Source organism: Antechinus flavipes, chromosome 3 (assembly GCF_016432865.1).
Source record: "Antechinus flavipes isolate AdamAnt ecotype Samford, QLD, Australia chromosome 3, AdamAnt_v2, whole genome shotgun sequence".
Classification (NCBI taxonomy): domain Eukaryota; kingdom Metazoa; phylum Chordata; class Mammalia; order Dasyuromorphia; family Dasyuridae; genus Antechinus; species Antechinus flavipes.
Window position 1 is genome coordinate 593299578 of NC_067400.1, and position 23066 is coordinate 593322643.

General features: G+C 35.8%; 1 protein-coding gene across 1 annotated transcript in view; it reads right to left on the reverse strand.

Annotated features, from left to right (window-relative positions):
- VPS13D (vacuolar protein sorting 13 homolog D) overlaps window positions 1–23066 on the reverse strand; it is a 326075-nt gene that overhangs the window by 142298 nt on the left and 160711 nt on the right. The window contains exons 57-63 of the mRNA XM_051988522.1: window positions 22736–22844; window positions 17075–17254; window positions 16353–16469; window positions 15701–15850; window positions 5440–5589; window positions 4421–4517; window positions 1750–1898 (exon numbers count right to left, since the gene is read on the reverse strand). Coding sequence (XP_051844482.1) covers window positions 1750–1898; window positions 4421–4517; window positions 5440–5589; window positions 15701–15850; window positions 16353–16469; window positions 17075–17254; window positions 22736–22844 — 952 coding nt within the window. The remainder of the gene's footprint in view (window positions 1–1749; window positions 1899–4420; window positions 4518–5439; window positions 5590–15700; window positions 15851–16352; window positions 16470–17074; window positions 17255–22735; window positions 22845–23066) is intronic.

Consider the following 23066-nt stretch of genomic DNA (forward strand, 5'->3'; position numbering starts at 1 on the left):
TTATAAGCTTTTATTAGCTGGGAAACACCTTCCATTTTCAATATCTGTGAAAGCCTTTAAAGAGCCCTGGCCTCCTTTGGGCTTTTCAAAAGTAGTATAAACTGATGGAAAGTACTAACAACTTTAGGTTCCAGAAGTAAATCTGCCATGGCCTAATTGTGGGAACTAAGATCAAGTCCCCTGACCTGTTCAGGTCTCAGTTTCTCCTTCTGTAAAATGGGAATCAAAATAAACAACAAATGTCAAAGGACTTTTGAGTTCTTTAGGAGATAATTACTATATAATAAAACAATGAACCCAATGGTAGTGTAAATCTGTAAAGGTCTCCTCTCTGTGATTGACAGCAACCCTCCTCTGGCCTAGAATAAGGGAATCAAGTGATCACACCAAAATCACAATTAACTTTTGGTCAGATCATAATGATTCCTCTTCAAGGACAGGATGAGATTTTCCTAAGGCTATTACAAAAGTACATACTTTTAGCTATTACATATTCATCTATAAAGAGCACTTTACTTTCTTAGGAAATCCTAACAAAATGATGTTACTATGCTCTAAATCTCAGAATGAAATGAGGTCATTTTATTAGTTGTGAGGCCCAGGAAGCAAAAACTAAGACCCAGTGCAGTGGAGACTTCTGATTTACTTGAAGTTCTAAATCTCACTATACTCAGTATTTAGTCCCCTTCCTACATACATACATACATACACACACACACACACGCCTTATCATATGATCATCCCATTTAAAGTAGGTTCAAAATATTCTTCAATATGGCTTGGTCCCTAGAGGGGACAATTTATTTAAATCAGTGATTTCCTGTCTATTTTAACATTTATATATAAAATTATAATGCACAAATAATCTTGAGGAAAAATTTTCTGCTGGAATAAGCGTCTGAGTTTCCTAGTAAGAGATTTTAAAAAACCAGGAAATGCCTGACATCAGTTTGCTGGGAGAATGCCGAGAGTTCTGGAGGGAATATACACTTTATCAAGCAAACTCATTCTGAAAGGTTACACAAGTCAAGTGCATACTTGTGGATGTTAGCAAGATAGTGGTTTTCCCATGGTTTTCCCCACTTCCATGTTCATCATAAGCATCCTTGGGAAAACTGGAATAAACCAGACTAAGAAGCAGTGCAGTACGTCTTCAAAGGCACCGTGCTTTCTCAGATGGATGGGATAAAAATTAATGGGCTCCCTGGTTTGGGCTCTCCAGAACTGGGAACACTACTAAGTGCACACCCAAGGACTTCTACTTCTTGATGTAAATTGCCTAGGCAAGAGCACTGAACAAAAAGACAGATTTTTTAGTTTCACACTTTGGCTTGAATTTTCTGTGTAATCTTAGACAAGACAATGTACTTCTCTGGGCCTTAGTCCCTTCATCTGTAAAATGAAACACAAATTAAATTATTTCCAAAAGTCCCTTCGGTTTTTTTTTTTTTTAATTGTGATTCCATACACTCCCAAAGGCAGAAAGCAAAGTTATGTATTTCTTGGTTGAGATGAAGAAATTCTTTAAAATAAATGCTTTTTGATGATAATGAAATAAACAAAGATGATGCTTTGTTTGCTTCCTGATGTAGCTATCAACTACAGGGTACCTACTTCCTATAAAAAAGACTACAAATATTTTCTGAAAAGGATGCTAAGACAAAGCAGAGAGTTAATTTACATGTTTCTCCCATGGAGAAGTCTACTTTGAGAGCTGTCCATACAGTTACCTTTTGGACATTATCTTACCTTAAGATCTAAAGGCAGCTTGTTGGAGGTGAATACACTCAGTTTGATCTGAGGTAAACTGATTTTGAGATTTTCAAAGTAATATCGAGTTGGTGTCCCATCTTGTTCAGTAGTCTTTTCGTGGAGATTTTCATCATATTTTTCCACCTCTGGAAGAAAAAGCAGAGCAGAACTAAAGTTAGAACCTATTGCGATAAGTATACTCAAATCTACTGGGAAAAAAATCTGCTGAAAAAAGAAAACTTCAAATTTAACCTATTAAAGTAATATGAGATTCTGGATACCCTCCTTGTGTAACATCTCAAGACTCTGTGATACCCTGTTGTGCAATATTTTCTTAGTTCAATCTCCTAACATGGGACTTCACACTACATGGCAATTAATTGACTTTGAAAAAAACTGCAAAAGTGTTTAAAACTAGGGGTCATACCTGTCCTCACTCTTAAGCTCTCTAAACTATCATCTTTTCATTAACCCAGATCTATTAAGTTTATCCACAAAAAGAGTAAATTTATATATGAGGGGGAGGATCTCATTAATGAAACAATTTATTTTTATTTATTTATTTTTTAAATAACTTTTTATTAACAGAAGCCATGCCAGGGTAATTTTTTACAACATTATCCCTTGCACTCTCTTCTGTTCTGATTTTTCCCTTCCCTCCCTCCACCCCCTCCCCCAGATGGCAAGCAGTCCTATAAATGTTAAATAGGTTACAGTATATCCTAGATACAATATATGTGTGCAGAATGTTGCACAGGGAAGATTGGATTCAGAAGGTAGAAATAACCTGGGAAGAAAAACAAAAATGCAAGCAGTTTATATTCATTTCCCAGTGTCCTTTCTTTGGGTGTAGCTGCTTCTGTCCATCTTTGATCAATTGAAACTAAGTTAGATCAATGAGACAATTTAGTAGGCCTCTTCTAGTAAGTCAATAAACATTTATTAAGTATCTACTGTATGCTAGGTACTATGCTAAGTATTGGGGATTACAAAAAGAGGCAAAAGACAGTCCCTGTCCTCAAGGAGCTCACAATCTAATAAGGGAGACAATTTGCAAATATATAGCAACAAGCTCTATACAGGATAAATAGGAAAGAATTAAAAGAAGAATGGTGCGCAAATAAAGAAAGCTTGAGAAAAGCTTCTTTGTAGAAAATGGGATTTTAGTCAACATTTCAGGGAAGCCAGGTGGCGGAAATGAAGAGGAAGGGCATTTCAAGTCTGGTGGACAGTCAGAGAAGAGACAATATCTAGACTTGGGAAATGGACTGTCTTATGAAGGGAATAGCAAGGAGACGAATGTCACTGCATCAAAGAATACATGGAGGGTCATAAAAGAAGACCAACTTACCCAGTTCTACCTAAGGAATGAAAGGGATTGCAGGAGGAATGCTCATTCAAATGATGTTGAATCCTGCCTGGAAATGCCCAGGAGACATATGTAGCTCTGAGAAGCCATGAGGCGCCAGTAAAAGAACCCCCCAAAATTAGATCCAGCATACACAGCCCATGGGAAAACTTCTTTACAGTGTAAAAGAAAAGCAGCTGAACTGCTAAATCTATTAAGTTTATCCCACAAAAACAGCAAATTTATAAATGAAAAGCTGAACTGAAAGTAAAATTCTATGTGAAGGGACCAAAATGGAACAGATTAGCTGCAAGCAAGGCTCAATCAATGCAAAAAAATAATAGAATTCTATACACGGACAGGAATCTTGCTCTTGATCCTCATTACGTTCAAGGCTACAAGTCTGAGTCTGGGACAGAGCAGCAAAAATAGCTCCTCAATATCAAGTGTGTATATGGTCATACAAGTTTGCATACACGGCCTGGGACAATTTTTTTATACAAGTCAATAAGCATCTAGTAATTGCTTATATTATTGGCACTATACGAAACAATCCACATATGACTTACTAAGCCTTAATCACTAAAACACTTCTCTAAGATCCATATCTGGTCTAACTTGAAGAAAGGCCATTGCTGAATTCCTTATGAACTGTATGTCCGTCTGCTCTTACAAGAGCTTTTTAAAACCCGGTAAGTAATTCAGAAGGACAAACGTCCACTTCCTATATTCTATTCAGAAGGACAAACGTCCACTTCCTATATTCTATTATCCTGCTAGATACTTAGGCCCTATAAATGTCTTATCTCTTTATTCTTGCTGGGCACCATTTAAAAATTACATTATAATACAAGGACGTAGACGCCAGAAGTTAAGGGGGTGAAGCTAACCAAAAGTTTTCTCAGAAAGACCAAAAGAACTGCCCAGGGGAAAAACACATAGGGCTCTGATTTCTAGACCTCACTCTATTTAACAAACAAAGGTTAGAAAACAAAGTGGTTTGCTAAATGACACATTATTTCTGTTATCCTAGATTAGAGGGATCAAGATCAAGACATAAAAGAGTAACATTAAAATTATTTTCCATAATCTAGCCACAGGGTGTGCCTGTGGTGCCCTAATGGATTGCCTTCTGCTGCATTCAAAAGTTAGTCAGCGACTCATCATTTGTTACATGTCATAACAAGCTTTTGAGATCCGGATGAGAGGTAAGAAAGGAGGGACCAGAACACCAGAAATGTCTCAATTTCATAGAAACACAAAAATGGGATGCCATTCTTGGATAAATACTGAGGCATTAATTAGGGCATTATGTATTACCTGATTCTGCTTGGTCATAGCCGAAGAAACTTAACAGTTTAAGGAGTAGTTTTTCTTCAATTTGCACCGTGAACCTCTGAGCTGTGATCATCAGATGCTAGAGATAAACAAATCTTGATTTACAGTGTGAATAACAGAAGGGGCATCCATCTGTACCATTATTAAGTCTCCAGTGACATGACACAGTTTCTTTATTCACATGATTTCAAAACCAGAGATAAGCTGCCAAATTGCTTCTGGCTCTTCTCTACTTAGCTACAATTAATCCCAAACTGCAGGTTTTTAATAAACAATTTGGCATCTGATTATTTAGTTCCTAGAGCATCTGGGTCTGATTACTTGGGGCTGAGGTTTCAGATGCATCATAGTTGATGGGACTTTACAATACTGCCTTCAGATGGATGGTAGCTAACATCAGGGATAATATCACTGACTTTGTGGGTTCAGGGCCCATTTGTGGGCTCAGTTTCAGAGGCACTGCGGAAATGAAGAGCAGATGATTGGGACGCAAGCTTCCATTCTAATTCCCAGTGATGGGGATCTCCAATTTACCTAGATTTTCTGGTAGTAGTAGCTAGATCTGCACAAAAGGATCCCTCCAGTGCTTCACACTATGCTGAGCACATATTAATTAGGTACTTAATAAATGCTTGCTGGCCGATCTACAAACCCTCAATGTTACCCTCTTCTGACCCTCCATGATGACAATGATGTCTGGGTAGTTTTCTATCTTTGAATCTATCTGGATCATGTCTGAACCTGATCAGGAGAGCTGAACTGAGGAAAACATGAGAAATTGAATTGATAGCCCTCATAAGGACTGTATTTCTTTCTGGTTTTTTATCAACCCTTAGAAGTAATTTAAGAACTTAAGGCATTTCAAGATGATGGCACTGTTACACATGTTACATATAATTTTATAACACTATACCATTGCCATTAATAATGTATATATGGCTTTGAGACTCGGCTCCAAGAGAACATCAAAACATGTCTCCTTCTGGCCAAGACAAGCTTACCTTGTAGATGTTAGTCAGGGAACTCTTACTAGGGAACTTGACTGCATTGACTTGTACAGCTGGGCCCATTTCAATGACTTCATTCTCATTACTCAAAGGAGTCACAAAAAGCATGAAGGGCTGTGTGGTGCCAATGAGCTGATTGTCCACCTATCATAAAAAGAGACAATAAGAAATATTCTACCACAAAACGTTCATTCTATATTTCAGATCACACAATGTGCACATTAATTAAAAAGTAGTAATTGCTATTTTACATTCCTCTCTCAATCAACAAGGAAAATTTTTTTTCCTTGAGCTCAAGTCAATTAAAAGCAGAGAATCAGTTATTTAAAATTGCTGGCAAATGGAAACAGCTTATAACCTAAATAGGTTCATCTAGGAATCTTCTTTTCTCCCAATATTGGCATTAATTAAATGAGTGATATTAGGAACCATGCTCCTTGGACATAGTTCCCTGATTACTCGTCAGTGCTGATACTGAAATTATTATTATTATTTTTACCCTAATGATGAGTGGCCTAGCAATGTCATTGGGTTCTCTGCAAAAAGAGGTGATTGTGACTTTTTATTCTGTACACCAGGGCTATAAAGTAAATGCAAGAATTGCTGATGTCCTCTCAAATTTATTGCAACAGCAGAAACAGAATCATCACTGTTGAAGATGTGAAAAATTGGTCTAAAATTTTGGAAATGCTCTTGGAACCAGTAGATATCAATTCTATGAGAAATATCAAAGGCCAATGGCAGGTACATACATGTATGTTACCAGATTCACAGAATAGAACTAAAAGTAATTTACCTAGGAATGGAGCTTATAAAAAGGTTAAGATCCAAGAAATGGAATCAAAAGACCCTTACTAGGCAACTTCCATATGAACTCAAACAATATCAACAAATAGCATAAAACAAAACAAATGGTTAAATCATTTAATATTTATTTGTGGAAACAGAAGGGCTTACACAGGCAATTCAGGATGAGGTCACTGTCACCATATATTAATAATAATCCTTTGAATTCAGTTAACAAAAATTTAGTTTTCTTCATCTGTAACTCAGGACCTAGATTATCATATGCAAAAGATTCAAAGCAGATCAACACTTTGTCCTAGACTTGTATTGATCTGGACTCCATTAAAAAAAAAAAAATCAGGACAGGATAATCATCATCAGAGACTTTCCTACAGCAGATTGAATGAAGTTGGCAGTATGTCTTCCATATATTCTCTCCTTGGAACTTCCCAAATATTCTGTGAATTTGGTACTAAAAGTATTATTCTTCTCATTTTAAGAATAAAGAAACCAAGGCTCAGGGAGGATAAATGATTTGTGATTTAAACCAGGATCCTCTTCTGAGTGAATGACGTTATTCAACATGCCAGGCTGTTGAAGAGATTCAACAGTATGTTTGTTTGGTTTTTTAAACCAGTTCTACTTTACTTATTGCCCACATTTCATCCCTAAAGCAGGGAAACTTCCTTTGGCCTGGCTTGCAAAGTCTTTATCCCATTCTGCTCTGGCCTCTCTTCTCTAGGACCCAAATCTCTGCTATTCAGATTATACACTATATTAGTTGTCAGTTATTGAAAAAGTGATTTACAAATAAATCTAAATTCTATTTATCTTCTCAACTAGATAATATAGGAAGGGCTATTGCTTTCTATTTCTTTCATACCATCTTGCTACATTTAGAGACACAGCAAAATCTGAAGAAACATTTCAGAGAGAATTTTTAAAAAACTACATTTTCCTAGGACTGGCAGTACTCAAGAGAGAAACCTTGTAGTGAAAATACATATCATAATCCAAACAATTTTTTTCCCCTGGCGTTAATTTTTTTTAGAGACTGTGGAGATTTTCTGCCTTTCTATATTTAAATATCTATTTTTAAAAGAAGGAACATTGAACAATAACTACATTTATCTTTCCCCTCTATTTTTATAGATATATGGATACTCCTTCCACTGATGCAAACCATGTCCCAAAGTGATTTTGCTCGTTTTCTGGCAAATTGTCCCGAGAAGATCAATTCAGCACATTAGATACCTTGCCAGAATTCTTTCAATATTAACCCTAAGGTAGTTAAGCTCTGCTTTTCCTCACTCTTGTCATGTACCTAATTAACCTATCCTTTTGCATATCCCCTGATCATGCTTATTCTTATATATAAATAATCACAAGTAATATACTTTAACCTACTTACATTCACCAAGGATATTTCTAATGCTCTTTGGGTGATTTACCCACAATTCTGATTTACTTGATATCACTATGTTGAATAATTCACTGTCATGTAACATCACCAGTTAAGGATTGGTGGGCACCAGTAGCAAGAAATAGCTTAAAATTATTTAAATTACTGTGAAGTATCCCCCCCCCCAAAAAAAAAAAAAAAAAAAAAAAAAAAGAACTGAAACACTCCTTTATATACAATTCTGGAGCCAGTTTTTTTTGTCTTCTTGAAGCACTTGTCCATAACACAGGTACCAACTGACTAATTGAATGGGTTGCCCATCTAGCTGCAAGTCATCATCTGGACAATATGGATTCTTTATCCTTTTGGTTTTTCCCTTTGTGTTTTGTTAAGATAATCTCTCTTTTGATTACTTCTATGTAAATGTGGCTTTGTGTAATCAGTACAGTGTCACCTAACAGGAAGAACTCAAAAACCTCACCATTTTTTGGAAATACAGTTCTATTTGTAAGACATCCTCTATGACTCATTTGATTAATATTAGTTAGACAAAATTTTTCCTCTGGTTACATTTATCATGGAATCATGCATTGTCTTGACCTACAAGTTTTTGAGGAGTGGTGTATGGGATTTTGTATTTTTCAGAGGGGCTTTTTGATAGTTTCTATAGCACTGACAACTGCTAATTACCTTCTTATCCTGAACTATCTCTTCCTCTGGACTATGACATTCATCTCTCCTGGCTTTCCTCTTACCTGCTAGACTGCTCCTTCTCAATCTCCTTTGCTAGATCATAGTGAATAGGGCCCAAGTTTGAATACTGCTTCAAATATTTACCAGCCACAAAACCAAGAGTCCCTTATTTATCCCCTTTTAGCATCCCAATGTTCATTTCTAAAATGGAGATATGTAAGCACCTGACTCACGGGAGGTTGTGAATATAAAATAAGATAATATATGTGAAGTGCTTTATAAATCTTAAAGTACTATATAAATGTTAGCTATTATCATTATGATATATGGGGTAACTATTGGCCCCTCTTGAATTACTGCCCTGTTGTGGCAGAGGGCTTCGTGTAGCTCAATGAAATTATGAACTATGCCATGCAGGATTATCCAAAATGGACAGGACATAAAGGAAAGTTCTGACAAAAAATGATCCACTGGATAAGGAAAAGGCAAACCATTCCAATATTTTTGCCAAGAAAACCCCGTGGACAATTATTAAGATGATAAAAAAGATGACTCAGAAGATGAACCTCTTAGGTCAGAAGGTATCTAATGTGCTACTGGGAAAGAGGACAACTGCAAGTAGCTCCAATACTAATGAAGCAGCCAAGCCAAAAGGGAACTTAACTATGGATGAGTCTGATGATGAAAAAAAATATGATGCTGAAAAGATCAATATAGCCTAGGAAGCTGGAACATAGACTCTATGAACCAAAGTAAGTTGGATGCAGTCAAATACGAGATGTATTTAAAGAGCAACATTTTGGGTTTTAGTGAAACTTAAATGGATGGGAATTAGAGAATATAATTCAGATGATCACTCATATGATACTGTAGGCAAGAATCCATTAAAGGAAATGAATGGAGTAGCCCCCATAGCCAAAAGATTGAAAAAAGCAATCCTGGGGTATAATCTCAAAAATAATAATCAAATCCAAAGCAAAATAAAAATATATACCTACAACATCTTCTAGAAATAACACCCCAAAAAGGAATCATTCATTCATCATAGGGGATTGGAATGCTAAAGAAAGAAGTCAAAAGATAATTGGAATAACAGGCAAGTTCGACTTTGGAGTACAAAATCAAATAGAGCAGTCACCAACAGAGTTTAATTTGCTAGTCATAATAAACAATCCCCACCCACCCTCCAGGCGATTGGAGTTAAGTGACTTATCCAAGGTCACATTGCTAGAAAGTGTTAAGTGTCTAAGATCACATTTGAACTCAGGTCCTCCTGATTTCAGGGCTGGTGCTCTATCCACTGCACCACCTAGCTGCCCCACAAGCAATCTTTTTCAACAACCCCCCCGAAAAGAGACTCTACACATGGATATCACTAGATGGTCAATATCAAAATCAGACTGATTGTATCCGGTGCAGAAGTGCTCTACATAGTCACTAAAAACAAGACCTGGAGCTGATTATGGCTCAGATCTTAACCCTCTTATTGGAAAATTTAGGTTTAGATTGAAGAAAGTAGAAAGTTTGACCTAAATAATATCCCACATGAAGTGAAAGTGATGAATATATTTAAGGGATTAGATCTGGTAGACAGAGTGCCTGGAGAAATATGCATAGAGCTGTGCCATATAGTATGGAAAGGCGGCAGCAACAAACAGCATTCCAAAGAAAAAGAAGAGCAAGAAAGCAAAATGGTTGCCTGATGAGGCTTTACAAATAGCTGAGTAAAGAAGGAAAGGGAAAGAAAAATCCAACTGAATGCAGAATTACAGAGAAATGCAAACAAATATAAGGAGGTTTCCTTAAATGAGCAATTCAAAGAAATAGAAGAAAACAACAGAAAAAACAAGCAAGTTATTCAAGAAAATTAGAGATATCAAGGGAATATTTCATACAAAAATGGATATGATTAAAAAGACAAAAATGGTAGGGATTTAATGGACGCAAAAGAGAGGAAGAAGAGGTGGCAAGAATGTACAAAACTATATGTATCATTTTAAGATCTTATATATAAGAAAGATCTTAATTTTACTGATTACCACGATGGTAGGGTTAGTGATCTAGAAGAGTCAGATACTCTGGATAATGAAGTCAAGTGGGCCTTAAAAAGCATTGCTAACAATACTAGTGGAGATGAGAGAATTTCAGCGGAGCTACTTAAAATACTAAAAAAAAAAAAAAATAAATAACTCCACTTAATATACTAGTAAATTTGTAAAACTCAACAGTGCCTAGGGGATTGGAAAAAGATCACTTTGCATTCCAATCCTAAAGAAGGGCACCGCTAAGGCAGATTTAAATTGCTGAACAATTGCACACATTTCACAAGCCAATAAGATTATGCTTAAGATTCTGTAATCTAGGTTTCAGAAACTAAGAATTACCAGAAGAAAGGAAGGAAAGAAGAAAAGCTGCAGAAGAACTAGAAACCAAATTGCCAACATTTCCTGGATTATGAAGTAAGGGAATTACAGAAAAACATCTACTACTTCTTCATTGACTGCACTAAAGCCTTTGATTGTGTGGATCACAACAAAATGTGTTAAGTCCTCAAAAAGAGGGGAGTACCAGATCATCTTACATGTCTTACTAAAGAGACAAGTATGCAGGCTAAAAAGTCACAATTAAAACTCAACATGGAACAACTGACTGGTTTAAGATTAGAAAAGGAGAACAATCAAGCTATATATTATCACTTTATTTATGTAACTTCTATACAGAATATATCATGCAAATTGCCACGATAGATGAGTCCAAAGCTAGAATTAAGATTATTCCCTTATTACAAATCCAGTCTTAGTATCTCTCCTATGCTCTAATCTCATATCTCCAATTGTCTATTGGAGATCTAAAATGTCTCATAGATATCCTGAACCGAATGTGCAAAGCAAAATTCATTATCATTTCCTCCAAACTGTTATTGAAATTTCTCTATGACTGATTTTTATTTAAAAAAAAAAATCAAATCTGTTATTTATTTTTAGCATTCTTTTTTTTTTGAAGTTTGAATTCTAAATTTTCTTTCTTCTCCCCTCTCCACTCATTTAGGTGGAAAGAATTACGGTATCAATTATACATTTGAAATCATACAAAACATATTTCAATATTAGTCATTTTGCAAAAATGGTAAAGTAAAAAAATTATACTTTAATGTCCACTTGGAACTCATCAGTTTTCTCTGGAGGTAGATAGCATTTTTTATCCTGAGTCTTTTGGAATTGTCTTGGATCATTGTATTACTAAGAACAGCTAAATTTTTCACAGTTGATCATTACAATATTGCCATTATTATATATAATTTTCTCTTAGTTCTGCTCACTTAATTTTACATCAGTTTGTCTAAGTCTTTCCAGGCTTTTCTGAAACCACCCCTCTTATAATTTCTTATAACATGGTAGTATTCTATCACAATCATATGCCACAACTTTTTCAACCATTACTCAATCAATGGGCATCCCCTTTAAGAATTTGTAGTTCTTTACCACCATAGAAAAAGCTACTATAAATATTTTTGTACAAATAGGTCCTTTTCCTTTTTTCTTGTAATCTCCTTGGACAAACATGGTAGTGGTATTGCTGAGTTAAAGGGTATGCATAGTTTCATAGATCTTTAGGCACAGTTCCAAATTGTTCTCCAGAATGGCTGGACCAGTTTACAACTCCATTAACAATGCATCAGTGCCCATTTTTCCACATATTCTCCAGCATTTGTCATTTTTCTTTTCTATTATTTTAGTCAATCATATAGTTATGAGGTGGTAACTCTTAAATTGTTTTAATTTGCACCTCTTTAATCAATAGTGATTTAGAACATTTTTCATATGACTATAAATTAATTTCTTGTGAAAACTGGGAAATAGCTTGCATTTTTATAAATTTGATTCAGTTCTTTAATTTGAGAAATGAGGCATTTATAAGAGAAAATTATGGTGAAAAATTTTTCCCAGAGAACACAGACGGCATATTTGGGAAGGCAATGGATAGAAGCAATACATATTTGAGGAGGGTCAGGATGAAATAAGAGAGGATAAACTGGGTGATAAAGCATTCCCTTTAATCCAACAATTATCATCATTAGGTCTGTATCCCAAATAAATAAATAAATAGATAAAAAGGACAAAGGACCTATTAGTTCAAAAATGCATATAGCAGTTTTTTGGGTTTTTTTTTTTTTTTTTGTAGTAGTAGTAGTAGTAAAGAATTGTAAATTCTTTGAGAGGATGTACATCATCTGGGGAATGGCTAAATAGTGATAAATGATTTTGATGGAAGAAGATTTTTCTCTATGAAAAGCAGGATGCTTTCGGAAAAACCTGGAGTTACATAAACTGATACAAAGTAAAGTGAGCAAAACCAGAAGAACATTGTACACAGTAATAGCAACATTTTTTAAAAAGGGCTAGCTAAATTATATCGTTTCTAAGTTCTTTTTAGCATCCTTATTGTGTAGACTGTTTTGCCAAGTAACTAAATTTTTCTAAAGAAATGGTGATAACCAAAGTCAATATCCTTTTTCATTCAAAGTCCACTTCCTAGTCTTTAGACAGCTTATCTTTATAGGCTGCGCTGAAGCTACTATATTTTCATGCCATGTATTCTCATCATCATCATCATCATCCTTTATCTGCTAATTTGGCATTGATTTTTACTTCTGTCTATAAATAAGTGATTATACTTTGGGTAAGGCAGTGGACAGAGCACTGAGCCAGGAGCCAGGAAGACTCACCTTCCTGAGTTCAAATCTGGTCTCAGCCATCGCTTAAATATGGACAACTCACATCACTCTGCCTCAGTTTCCTCATTTGTAAAATGAGCTAGAAAAGGAAATGGCAAATCATTTCAGTATTTTTGCCAAGAAGATTCCAAACTATTAAGAAAATTGCCAAAAAAATGTCCAAACACAAAGTATTGGACAAGACTGAAAATGACTGAACAACAACACAAATAGATGATTTTGAAAGAAATTCTCTCTATGTATTTTTTAAATATGTTCTTATTGATGTCTTCTGTTTCTTAAATCACCACTAAATATCCCTCTTCCTCTCCATTCCAGAGAGCCATTCCATACAACAATTAGTATTTTGGGGTAAATGAATCAGCACAACTAATTGATACATTGAAAAAGTGAAAAAAAGATGTAATATGCATTGTGCCTATGAACCATCCATATCCATGAAGGGATGGATTAGAAGTGCTTTTCATATCAGAATTCCCTATATAGTTAAGATTTATTTATTATTGTTTAAAATACAATTTCATTTGTTTTGTGATGTTGCTTGGCATCTGCCTCAACCATTGTTTTTGGTCTGTCTAAATTTTGTCTAATTTTCTAAAGAAAATATTGATGCTATACTGATAAGAAGCTTCCAAGTATATGTACAAGCCTTTGGCTCTTGTTTTAACTTCCTAACTAGATTATAATGTCCTTCTGGATAAGGTCATTATCATCTATTTCCTTTGTTCCTCCCTCAAAGCACACAAGACCTTTCTAACTAGGTCCAATTATTTCCTATGATTTGTGGTACATATCAGATAATGAAAATTAATCATCAAATATTTTATCATCCAGAATCATTTCCCACACACACACACACACACACACACACACACATTAAACTTATTTTTAATGGGATTCATAGTTAAGCTATTCTTTTATTTTTTTTTTTTAATTAGTGAAGAGCAAATGATTTGGATTTCCCATAGTTGTTTTTTTTTTTTTTTTTTTAATGAACAAAGACAAAGAAATAGCACAAGTGCAAAATATTAAGTTGGATCTGATGTCAAAATAAAAGAGAAGAGATTATTTTGAATCTTTTTCTAGGACAAAGAGATAAAAGCAAAGAAGTTTGAAAAAGGCTTTCAGCACTGATAAGACAGATTAAATAATATGACATGAAAGGGACTGGAAATTCCACCTCTCAAAGGGATACACCATACAGGGCTAATAAGAATGCAGACCTTCCACTTTGGGATGGGAACACAGTGTCTTTGCATCATTGTTTTCTGAACTCTCTATCAGGTATTCATTTCATTTAGCTCATTTCAATCTAAAGGGAGAGTGGGGAGAATAGGGAGAAGAAGAGAATGTTCCAGTATGATTCTACAATGAGATACAGACACATTTATTTCTTTTAAATCAGAGAATAATTGAGAACTTGAGGGAACATTCAATCCTCTCTTGTCTCAAAGCAGACCACAACATGAATCATCTCCACTAGGTGACAAGATACTTTCTTTTTAAAGCCAAGAGCAGAATTTCCCTTGGTCACACATTCTAGGATTTCTTCCTCCCACTGACCCTCTATCCATCCTGCTGACATTCTGACTATTACTTTTATTCTCTCCACAAAGATAGAGAACAATCAGATTAGTTTTTATTATGCATCCATTTTTTTTCTTTTAATTTAAATTTAATTTTTTTAAAAAAAGCTTTCTACAGTCTTTTATTTTCCAAATACATGAAAAGGTAATTTTCAATATTAATTTTTGCGAAATTTGGTGTTCCAAATTTTTCTCTCTCCCTCCCTTACTTCCCCTCTCCCCAAGACAGCAAATAATCTGATACAAGTTAAAAATGTACAATTCTTTTAACCATATATTTCCATATCTGTCATGTTGTGCAAGAAAAATCAGACCAAAAGAGAAAAAAAACACAAGAAAGAAAAATACAAACAAAAAGTGAATGTTCTCTTGGTTTTACTTAGTTATCAGTTTATGTAAATTTTTCCAGGCTTTTCTGAAATCAGTCTGTTCATCATTTCTCATAGAACAATAATATTCCTTTACATCCATATACCATAACTTTATTCAGCCATACCCCTATGAGTATCCACTCAATTTCTAGTTCCTTACCACTACAAAAAGAGCTACTACAAACATTTTTGCAGATGTGGGTCCTTTCCCCTTTTTTATGATCTCTTTGGGACACAAACCCAGTAGTGACACTGCTGGATCAATGAATATGCAGTTTGATAGCACTTTGGACATTGTTCCATATTGTTCTTCAGAATGATTGGATCATTTCACAATTCTACTAACAATACTTTAGTCACATCCCTTCAAACATTTATCATTATCTTTTCCTATCACTTTAATCAATCTGAGAGGTATGAAGATTGCTTGCTGTCTCGGGGAGAGGGGAGTCAAGGAATGAAGGGGAAAAATGAATGTTGAAAACTATCTTTACATATATTTGGAAAAATAAAATACTCTTAAGAAAAAATTTTCCTTTTCTTGATTCCACATAATTTTGTTACAGAAAAGAGTAAGACATTTCCTATTAAGTCTTTACGGATGTTCAACTATCTAATCCGGATTTCAGTTAAGTGTCATAAATGAAAAAAGATCAGAGAGTTTTAAAATTTCTCCTTTTACCTGTACATCCTGAATGCTGAGTTCAAGCATGTGACTGGTTGAGAGTTGTGTGTAATGAACATTGATTCCTGTTAGGCTGGCAAAGACTAGTTCTTCTGGAGTTTTATTAATTAAAGACAACCCAATTCCACCTTCTAGTTTCACGAGAACCTGAATAAAAACAAAATATTCCAAACTAAGCACTATTTAAAACGAAATATTCAAGATATTAAGTTGAGAATCGCTATTCCCTTAGACAACCTCGATACCCCTCTACTCTAGCTCCCAAATTCAGAGTAAATACAGTTACAAGATTTACTTTCTACAAATTTGTTTTTCTCTTTCCAAAGGCAGGAGCTGTTAGAATCAATGAGAAGTACAAAAAGATCCTTTCGTTTTCTTTTTTTTTCCAATCTCAAATGCTATTTTAAACTTAAATAGCTATTTCTTCTATGCTAGAATGTTTTTTGGATGAATTTAAAATGTCATTTGCAAACAGTATTCACCATGTTGGTGAAGCAAGATAACCAAAGGATGTCACAGTTGATACAGTCAAATAGCAAATGATATTTAAAGGAAGATAGTAAGGGGGAGGAGGGAAGAACAGAGTTCAATAAGGATAAAATAAAGAAGGGAAATAGAAAAACATAAAGTTGTCATGTATGGATCTTACTTCTAATTCCTGCTCTGTATCTGGGCTCTTAAATTTCCGTAACTCTTGTTCAGTAACAGGAAGGTCATCCGCTTCATACGAAGAACGGTCATTTTTCCGCTGGCTGAAGTCTGTTATCTAAAATCAAATAAATTACTAAGAAATCTGCTTTTTATTTTTAATGTCAAGTCAATTCTATATAGATGTTAATGAAAATATGGGAACTACAAATATTAGTGAGGGACAAAGAAAATTCATTGTATGTGACACGAGGCTTCAAGCTTCAGATATGAATAGCAAATTGTTTATTCTTCTGAATCAACTCAAAAAAAGTTCTAAGCACATTCAGAAAGCAAACTTTAGGCTAAAGTTTAACATTTTATAAGATTCTTGTCTTCTTTAAGGCACAATTATTACAAAATATGAAGTTCATAGGTATTATAACATTTTAAAAGTCCTACCATGCTTTCTAGGGGATAAATGTAAAAGTAGAGGTGGGATTTTTTTTTTAATGGAAAAACAAAAATCGATGCAAGAAGTTCCCATGATGGCAGACAATATATAATAATATGTAAAATGTTATTAAAATGGAATCATTTAGACCACTGTGTAAAAAGATGATGCCAGGAATTAACAACTCATTAGGGGTCACAGTAGTTAGATTAAATTAAAGAAACCTAAACATCTTGTTTAAAAAGGAAGAAATATATTGAGTTTGGAAGGTACATGTGATAGATTGTCACCTGGAGTACTCGAGTTGGTCCATCTGGAATAACTTTAATAGCTAATATCCCAGATCCAGGTCTCATTTTGTGATCAATAAATTGCTGCTCAGGTGGAACTGGTCCCAAAAGTTCCAGAGAAGTGTCAGGACCAAGAACAACTTCTGCTCCATCATATAAACCAGAGATTCCTCCTTTTGCCTAGAAGATGACAAAACAAAGTCAGGGAAAAAGACAGATGTACCAACAGTGTAATGTGTCACATGCGACGCAGAGCCAGAAGTAGCCCCAGGCAACTAGAGTTTTGTCTCAGGTGCTGACACAGAAGAACAAAGAAGATACTACTTCCCTTTCCCAGGTCTCCTCCTGAACAATGTAACCAATCTGGCAACTTGGTCTTATTCCTCAGCCTGGTTCAAGACTAGTGACTTCATCAGAGTTCTATCTGGACATCATGTTCCTCTCCTGGGGACACCTTCCCATTGAGGCACCAAGAGCAGGAACCTATGCCTATGTTGTAGGAGATACCTAAGATCAGTGGGCAAAGATAGCATGTCCTGGCTGCCCTCCTCTCATCCTTTCCAAAGTAAAATCTTAAGAGGGCAAGGACAGAGCTCCTTTGTCTCCTCCAGCATCCAAGAGTATGTAACTTCTTTTCCCCCATCTTTGACAGCCAAAAACAAGAGATGTTGGCTTGTCCCACTATTATTTTCTGAACATTTTTGACAACCAGCACTTAGCATGGCATCTAGTGTTTACTGAATTCAATTTGTTGAACTGAACCACTCAGTAAGCACTTTATGTTCTTTAGATTTCAATTCTCTCCTCTTAGCTTTTTGGTCTATGGGACCTGGGTCCCTTTCTTTTTTCTGCAGTAAGATCCATTAGTACCTTACCTGCTTCAAATGCATTTTCACCATAACTCCTTTTTCCTTCCAAACACTCTGGGGTTTTCCATTTCCCTTAACCTGACCAATTTTCATGACAATCTCAAGGCTCCCTCAGACACACACAGAAAGAGTAATATCTTATTAACCTCTTTCTCCAGCAACCCTTACTCAAATAACTTTGCCTTTCATGAAAAAAGTACTTGATCCTAGTTAAACTCTTGTTTAGCAAGACTTTCTGACTCTCCCATGTTTGAGTAGCATTCAATTCCTCCAAATTCCCATTTCTATGCAGATTTGGTTTTTAGGGATGCCTCCAGCCTTTCTCTCCTTTGTTAGTCTATCTCAGCTTTTCTTCTCTGCTTTTACAGCTCAGAAAGTCTAGTTTTTATCGCTAAAGTTTAAACTTGTGAATTCTTCCTCTTTTTTTTTTAAGTTTAAAACGATTAACTTATTAACACATTTTGCTTCATCACAAAAGACTGTCTCTACCCAAACAAAGCTATTTACAAAGTAATCTTACATCACTTTAAAGATATACAGAGTAATACAATAAATTTTGGAAAAAGAATGCTTGGATCTCGGGCTATTCCACAGACAATTTATCTACACTGCTTTACTCAACTTTCTTTAATCATTCAATGTTACACACTCAACATTTATTCACTACTCCAAGAATCCATGTTTTACCAATGTGGTAACTCCTTCCATCAATACAGATCACATTCCCCTCTGTATTCTGATCAACACTTTGTTGTAACCAAAAACAATCACAACTCAATAGAGAAACTGTCACCAATGAGCCTCTTACAACTTGGATCAGCAGTTTTTGTGTACTCCTGACAGAGCCTCTGAGAACCACCATGACATCAGGAAGCATCAGCGGAAGACCTCAGAATATATGAGATACAGGAAGAGCTAAAAACCAGCCCTTGGGCCTTTTTCTTTAAGTCATCAGCTCACAGAGTCTAAAAAACAACTGAAACTTATTAGGAAAGCACAGCAGGCTACCAGAGCCCACCACTTATCCTTCCAACAAGAAGCAAATTCCAAAGCAGAAAAATTCCCAAAACAGGAATGAATTAGTATCCCAAAGTTTAGGGCTAGATAACATAGCAAAATACTTTGAGGACACACCTTTTCTAAAATAAGGTGTAATAACACAAGAGCTCAGGAGATTCAAGATATTATGGCAAAGTAAGCTCTAAATGCAGCCTAAACCAAAGCTATATCATTTCCATATATAGAGCATACACAAGCCAGACAGAGGGTGGAGAAGGGATTCCATATTTGTTTGCTTTGCTAATTCATGAAACCAGAGTTCAAAAAGTGAGTAAAGAAAAAAAAAAAAAACTTTTCAGTTGTTAATTTGTAGGGCAGGTTTCAACATGGAGAGTATTTTTGTGACTGGTAAAGGTTTAAAAAGAAAGTACTTATACTTCCTTATAAGGCTATTATCAGAAATTGCTTTAACCTTTTCAGTTAATGAATTGTTCAGAATAACTGGATTAAAAGAAGCTTATTTCCCCAAACAAAACAAGTTCTCTACTGAATATTTTACTACAGAATTATTCAATGGTATAAAAATGACAAAATTGTGTGTGGCGGGGGTTGGGTTTCTCTTAAATAGACTTAGAAAAAATCCATCACAGAAGGATTAACTTGGGGGGATGGGAGAGAAAGAAAGAATATATACACAGAGGATTATGAGGATTTTAGAAACACATCAGAAATAAAAGGTGGATCAGACATAGGACTCACTGTTTTTAACAAGGCCCCTCTTGCCTCAAAAAGGATGAATTGTAATGCTAATTGAAAAATCACAAATCTGTTCCAGATGTATGCTTCATATAGAAGGGAGCTTGTCTTTGATCCAAAGAGCTCAGGGCAAAGGAGTAAAGAAAGTACAGTTTTACTCAATAGTAGTCAGGGACTGCCCTGACTGCTGAACAAAACAACCTTGATATCAGCCCCAGAGCACGTTTTGCTATAAAAACCAATTTATCACATGGAAGAACAACTTGGTTTCTACCTAAGAAAAACATACCATGAATTCTACCAATCACAAAACCTTCAAGTTGGAAGCAACTTCAGAGGCTTCCATCTAATCCAAAATCAGAGCCCCACAAGATTCCCTCTCCAACATACCCAACAAGGGGCCATCTGGCTGACCACTGCTTGAAGACCTCCAGTGAGGGACAATTACAATGCTCCTGAAGCAGCACAAGACACTTTGATAGAGCTCTAATTCCCCCAATTTTTTCTCACATAGTGCTTAAATTTATCTCTGCAATTATCAATTACCCACTTCTAATTCTGGCCTTTGGGGACAAGCAAAAAATGTCTAATCCTACTTTGATGTAACAGCCTTTCAAATACTTGAAGATAGCTAAATATGTTGGCCCTCAACTTCCCAGGACTTGTCCTACCCTACCCTAAGGATTACCCTATTCTATACCCTCTGTGGCATAATAAACTCAAGGTCCCTTGCTGTTCTAGTTGTTTTCCTTTGAAAGCCCTCAAGTTTGTGGTACTCAGTGGTACATGGTCCAAGTACGAAACACAATACTCCAAATGCAGTTGATCCAAGTCATCAGAATTCTCGCCTCATCATTTGTGGATACTGTATTCCACTTAAGGGAGCCTAAGGTTACATTAGTTTTCTTGGTTTTTATACCACATTATTGAATTCTATTTAAGTTTGATGGACACTCAAACTCCCAGAGTTTCCAGATGAACTGCTGATCAATCATGTCTAGTTCACCAATTACTTATATGGTGTATTATTTAATCCCAAGTCTAAGATAACAGTTACACACATTTAATTTCAATTAACTAGATCTGGCCCCATGTTCTAGCTTGGCAAGACCTTTAGGGAAACTTATTCTGTCATCCATTGTAATTTCAATCCTTCCCTGCTTCCTACAATCTATAAATTTGACTAATGTCTTTATTCAAGTTACCAATAACATGTTCAGCAGTAGAGGGCCAATGACAAATCCCTGGGGCATTCCCTCTACTGGCATTCAAAACAGTCAGTCAAGAAGCATTGATCAGCACTTCCCAGGAGCTAGATCCAGAGCCAAGTTCTAGAGATCCAAAGAAGGGGTGAAAACATGAAAAATGACACTTCAGCTCTGACCATTCAGCCAGTTCTGAATCTATTCAACTGCACTGCTGCTTAGTCTATACCCTGATGACTTTTCCACATGAAGAGCATGCAGGCTTGAGGACTTAACTCTGCTACAATCAAGGCAAACTACAGATCTCCAATATTCCCCTCTCCAATTAGTCTTATAATCAAAAAAGAGAATGAAGAAAGTTTTATGTGCTTTGTTGTTGACAGAACCACAATGATTCTTTGTGATGACCACTTCCTTTTCTAGATATGTTTGCTAATCATCTCTTTAATAATATTTTGAACCAGGATTCTAAATCAAGTTCACTGACCTATAATTTACTGACTCCTTGTATTTTCTTTTTGGAAAACTGGGAGATTTCTCTCTCCCCAACAATGTGGTGTGTTCAGTCATTTCAGTCAGTTCCAACTCTTTGTGATCCTATTTGGGGTTTTCTTGGTAGAGATATTGGAGTGGTTGGCCATTTCCTTCTCCAGTTCCTTTTACAGAAAAGGAAAAACTGAGACAAATAGGGTAAAATGACCTTGCTAAGGATCCCACAGCTAGGAAGTGTCTGAGACCAGATTTGAACTTAGGAAGATGACTCTAGGCCAGGTACTGTGTGCACTATGGCGCCACCTCACTGAACTTTCAATTCTGTGCTATTTTTGCCATTTTCCACAATCTTTCAATTTTCACCAACAGAAAATTTTCATATGAAGTGACGTAATTCATCAAGGACAGCACTTGTTATTATGGGGAAGAGATTGGAGGATCATTTTGGATATCAACTCCTAACTATCTTGTGTCCTTAAATTTAACTTTGTGTCTTTTCCGGTTCAAAACAGAGAAAACAAAGAAGTAACAACTGAGAAGCCGGGTCTAAGTACTGAAATCCTTCCCCTTTTTAAAGACACAAAGATGACACACAGACCCTGCACTTAAAGAGATTATTTCCCAAAAGGGCTGCAATCCACGTACACAAATCACTATGATACTGTCAAAAAAGGAATGACTACAAAGGCTAGGCTAAGGTAAAACACTAAGGGAAACCTAGGTAAGGAAAATTCCTTTCATCTGGTACTGTTGGGGAAAAGTTTCATGAAAGACATGGTACCTGAGTTAGGGACTGAAAGGAGAGACTTTAGCAGATAGAGATGAAGGGGTATGGAATGAACCAAAATGGGTAGGGGTAAGAAAGGGTAGTGCAAATTGATCAGAGGATCCAGTGAAAAGAAGTAATGCAAAATATGTGAGAATGGCCTACTGGAGAGAGACTAGAAAAACCTTTGATTTTTGCCTGTAATCAAAAAAGTTTGCCTAGAAATATTTAATCTGAAATGTCAATTTGACTCAAGTGCCCAGCAAACAGAGGGATATGCCTAAACAACAAAGTAATCTGCACTTTGATATTTCCTAGAAATACACTCACCAGGTCATTTTGGGATTCCTTAAAGAACACAGCAAAGACAACAGGAGAACATGCACAATTCTGAAAGTTTTTGATTAAAACTCCACAGGATTATTCCTAATATGCCTCCCAATTACTACTCCATTTACTCTGGACTCTTCATTACCAAGAGTAAATCTAAATAAACCTAAGGGCTGTTGGCTGAATGCTCTTCTCATAGGGGTTGGACACAGTGTTGCAGTCTCAAGCTTCCAACAGCACTGACCTGTACAACAAGCCCATGCAACCCACAAGTCAGCTTTCCTTCACGGAAACTCCACGTCTGGGTCGTGCTGCGCCGACGATCGGGCTTTCTCAGCATCAGAGGTTCAAATCTGGAGAGAGACAAAATGACAAGGACTAGCTATTTCAAAGTCTTCATTTCTGCTCACACATAAATGAGCTGCTTGACTCCCTTGTAATGCCTTCTACTCTTAAAACCTAATGAAATGCCTGACTGTCTTGGGACTCAATCTGAATACTTCTTAAAGGCAGAAAAAATTGGGTATAAAATAAAATGGAAAATAATAAGCCATCAGCCTTAAGTATTAACTTGG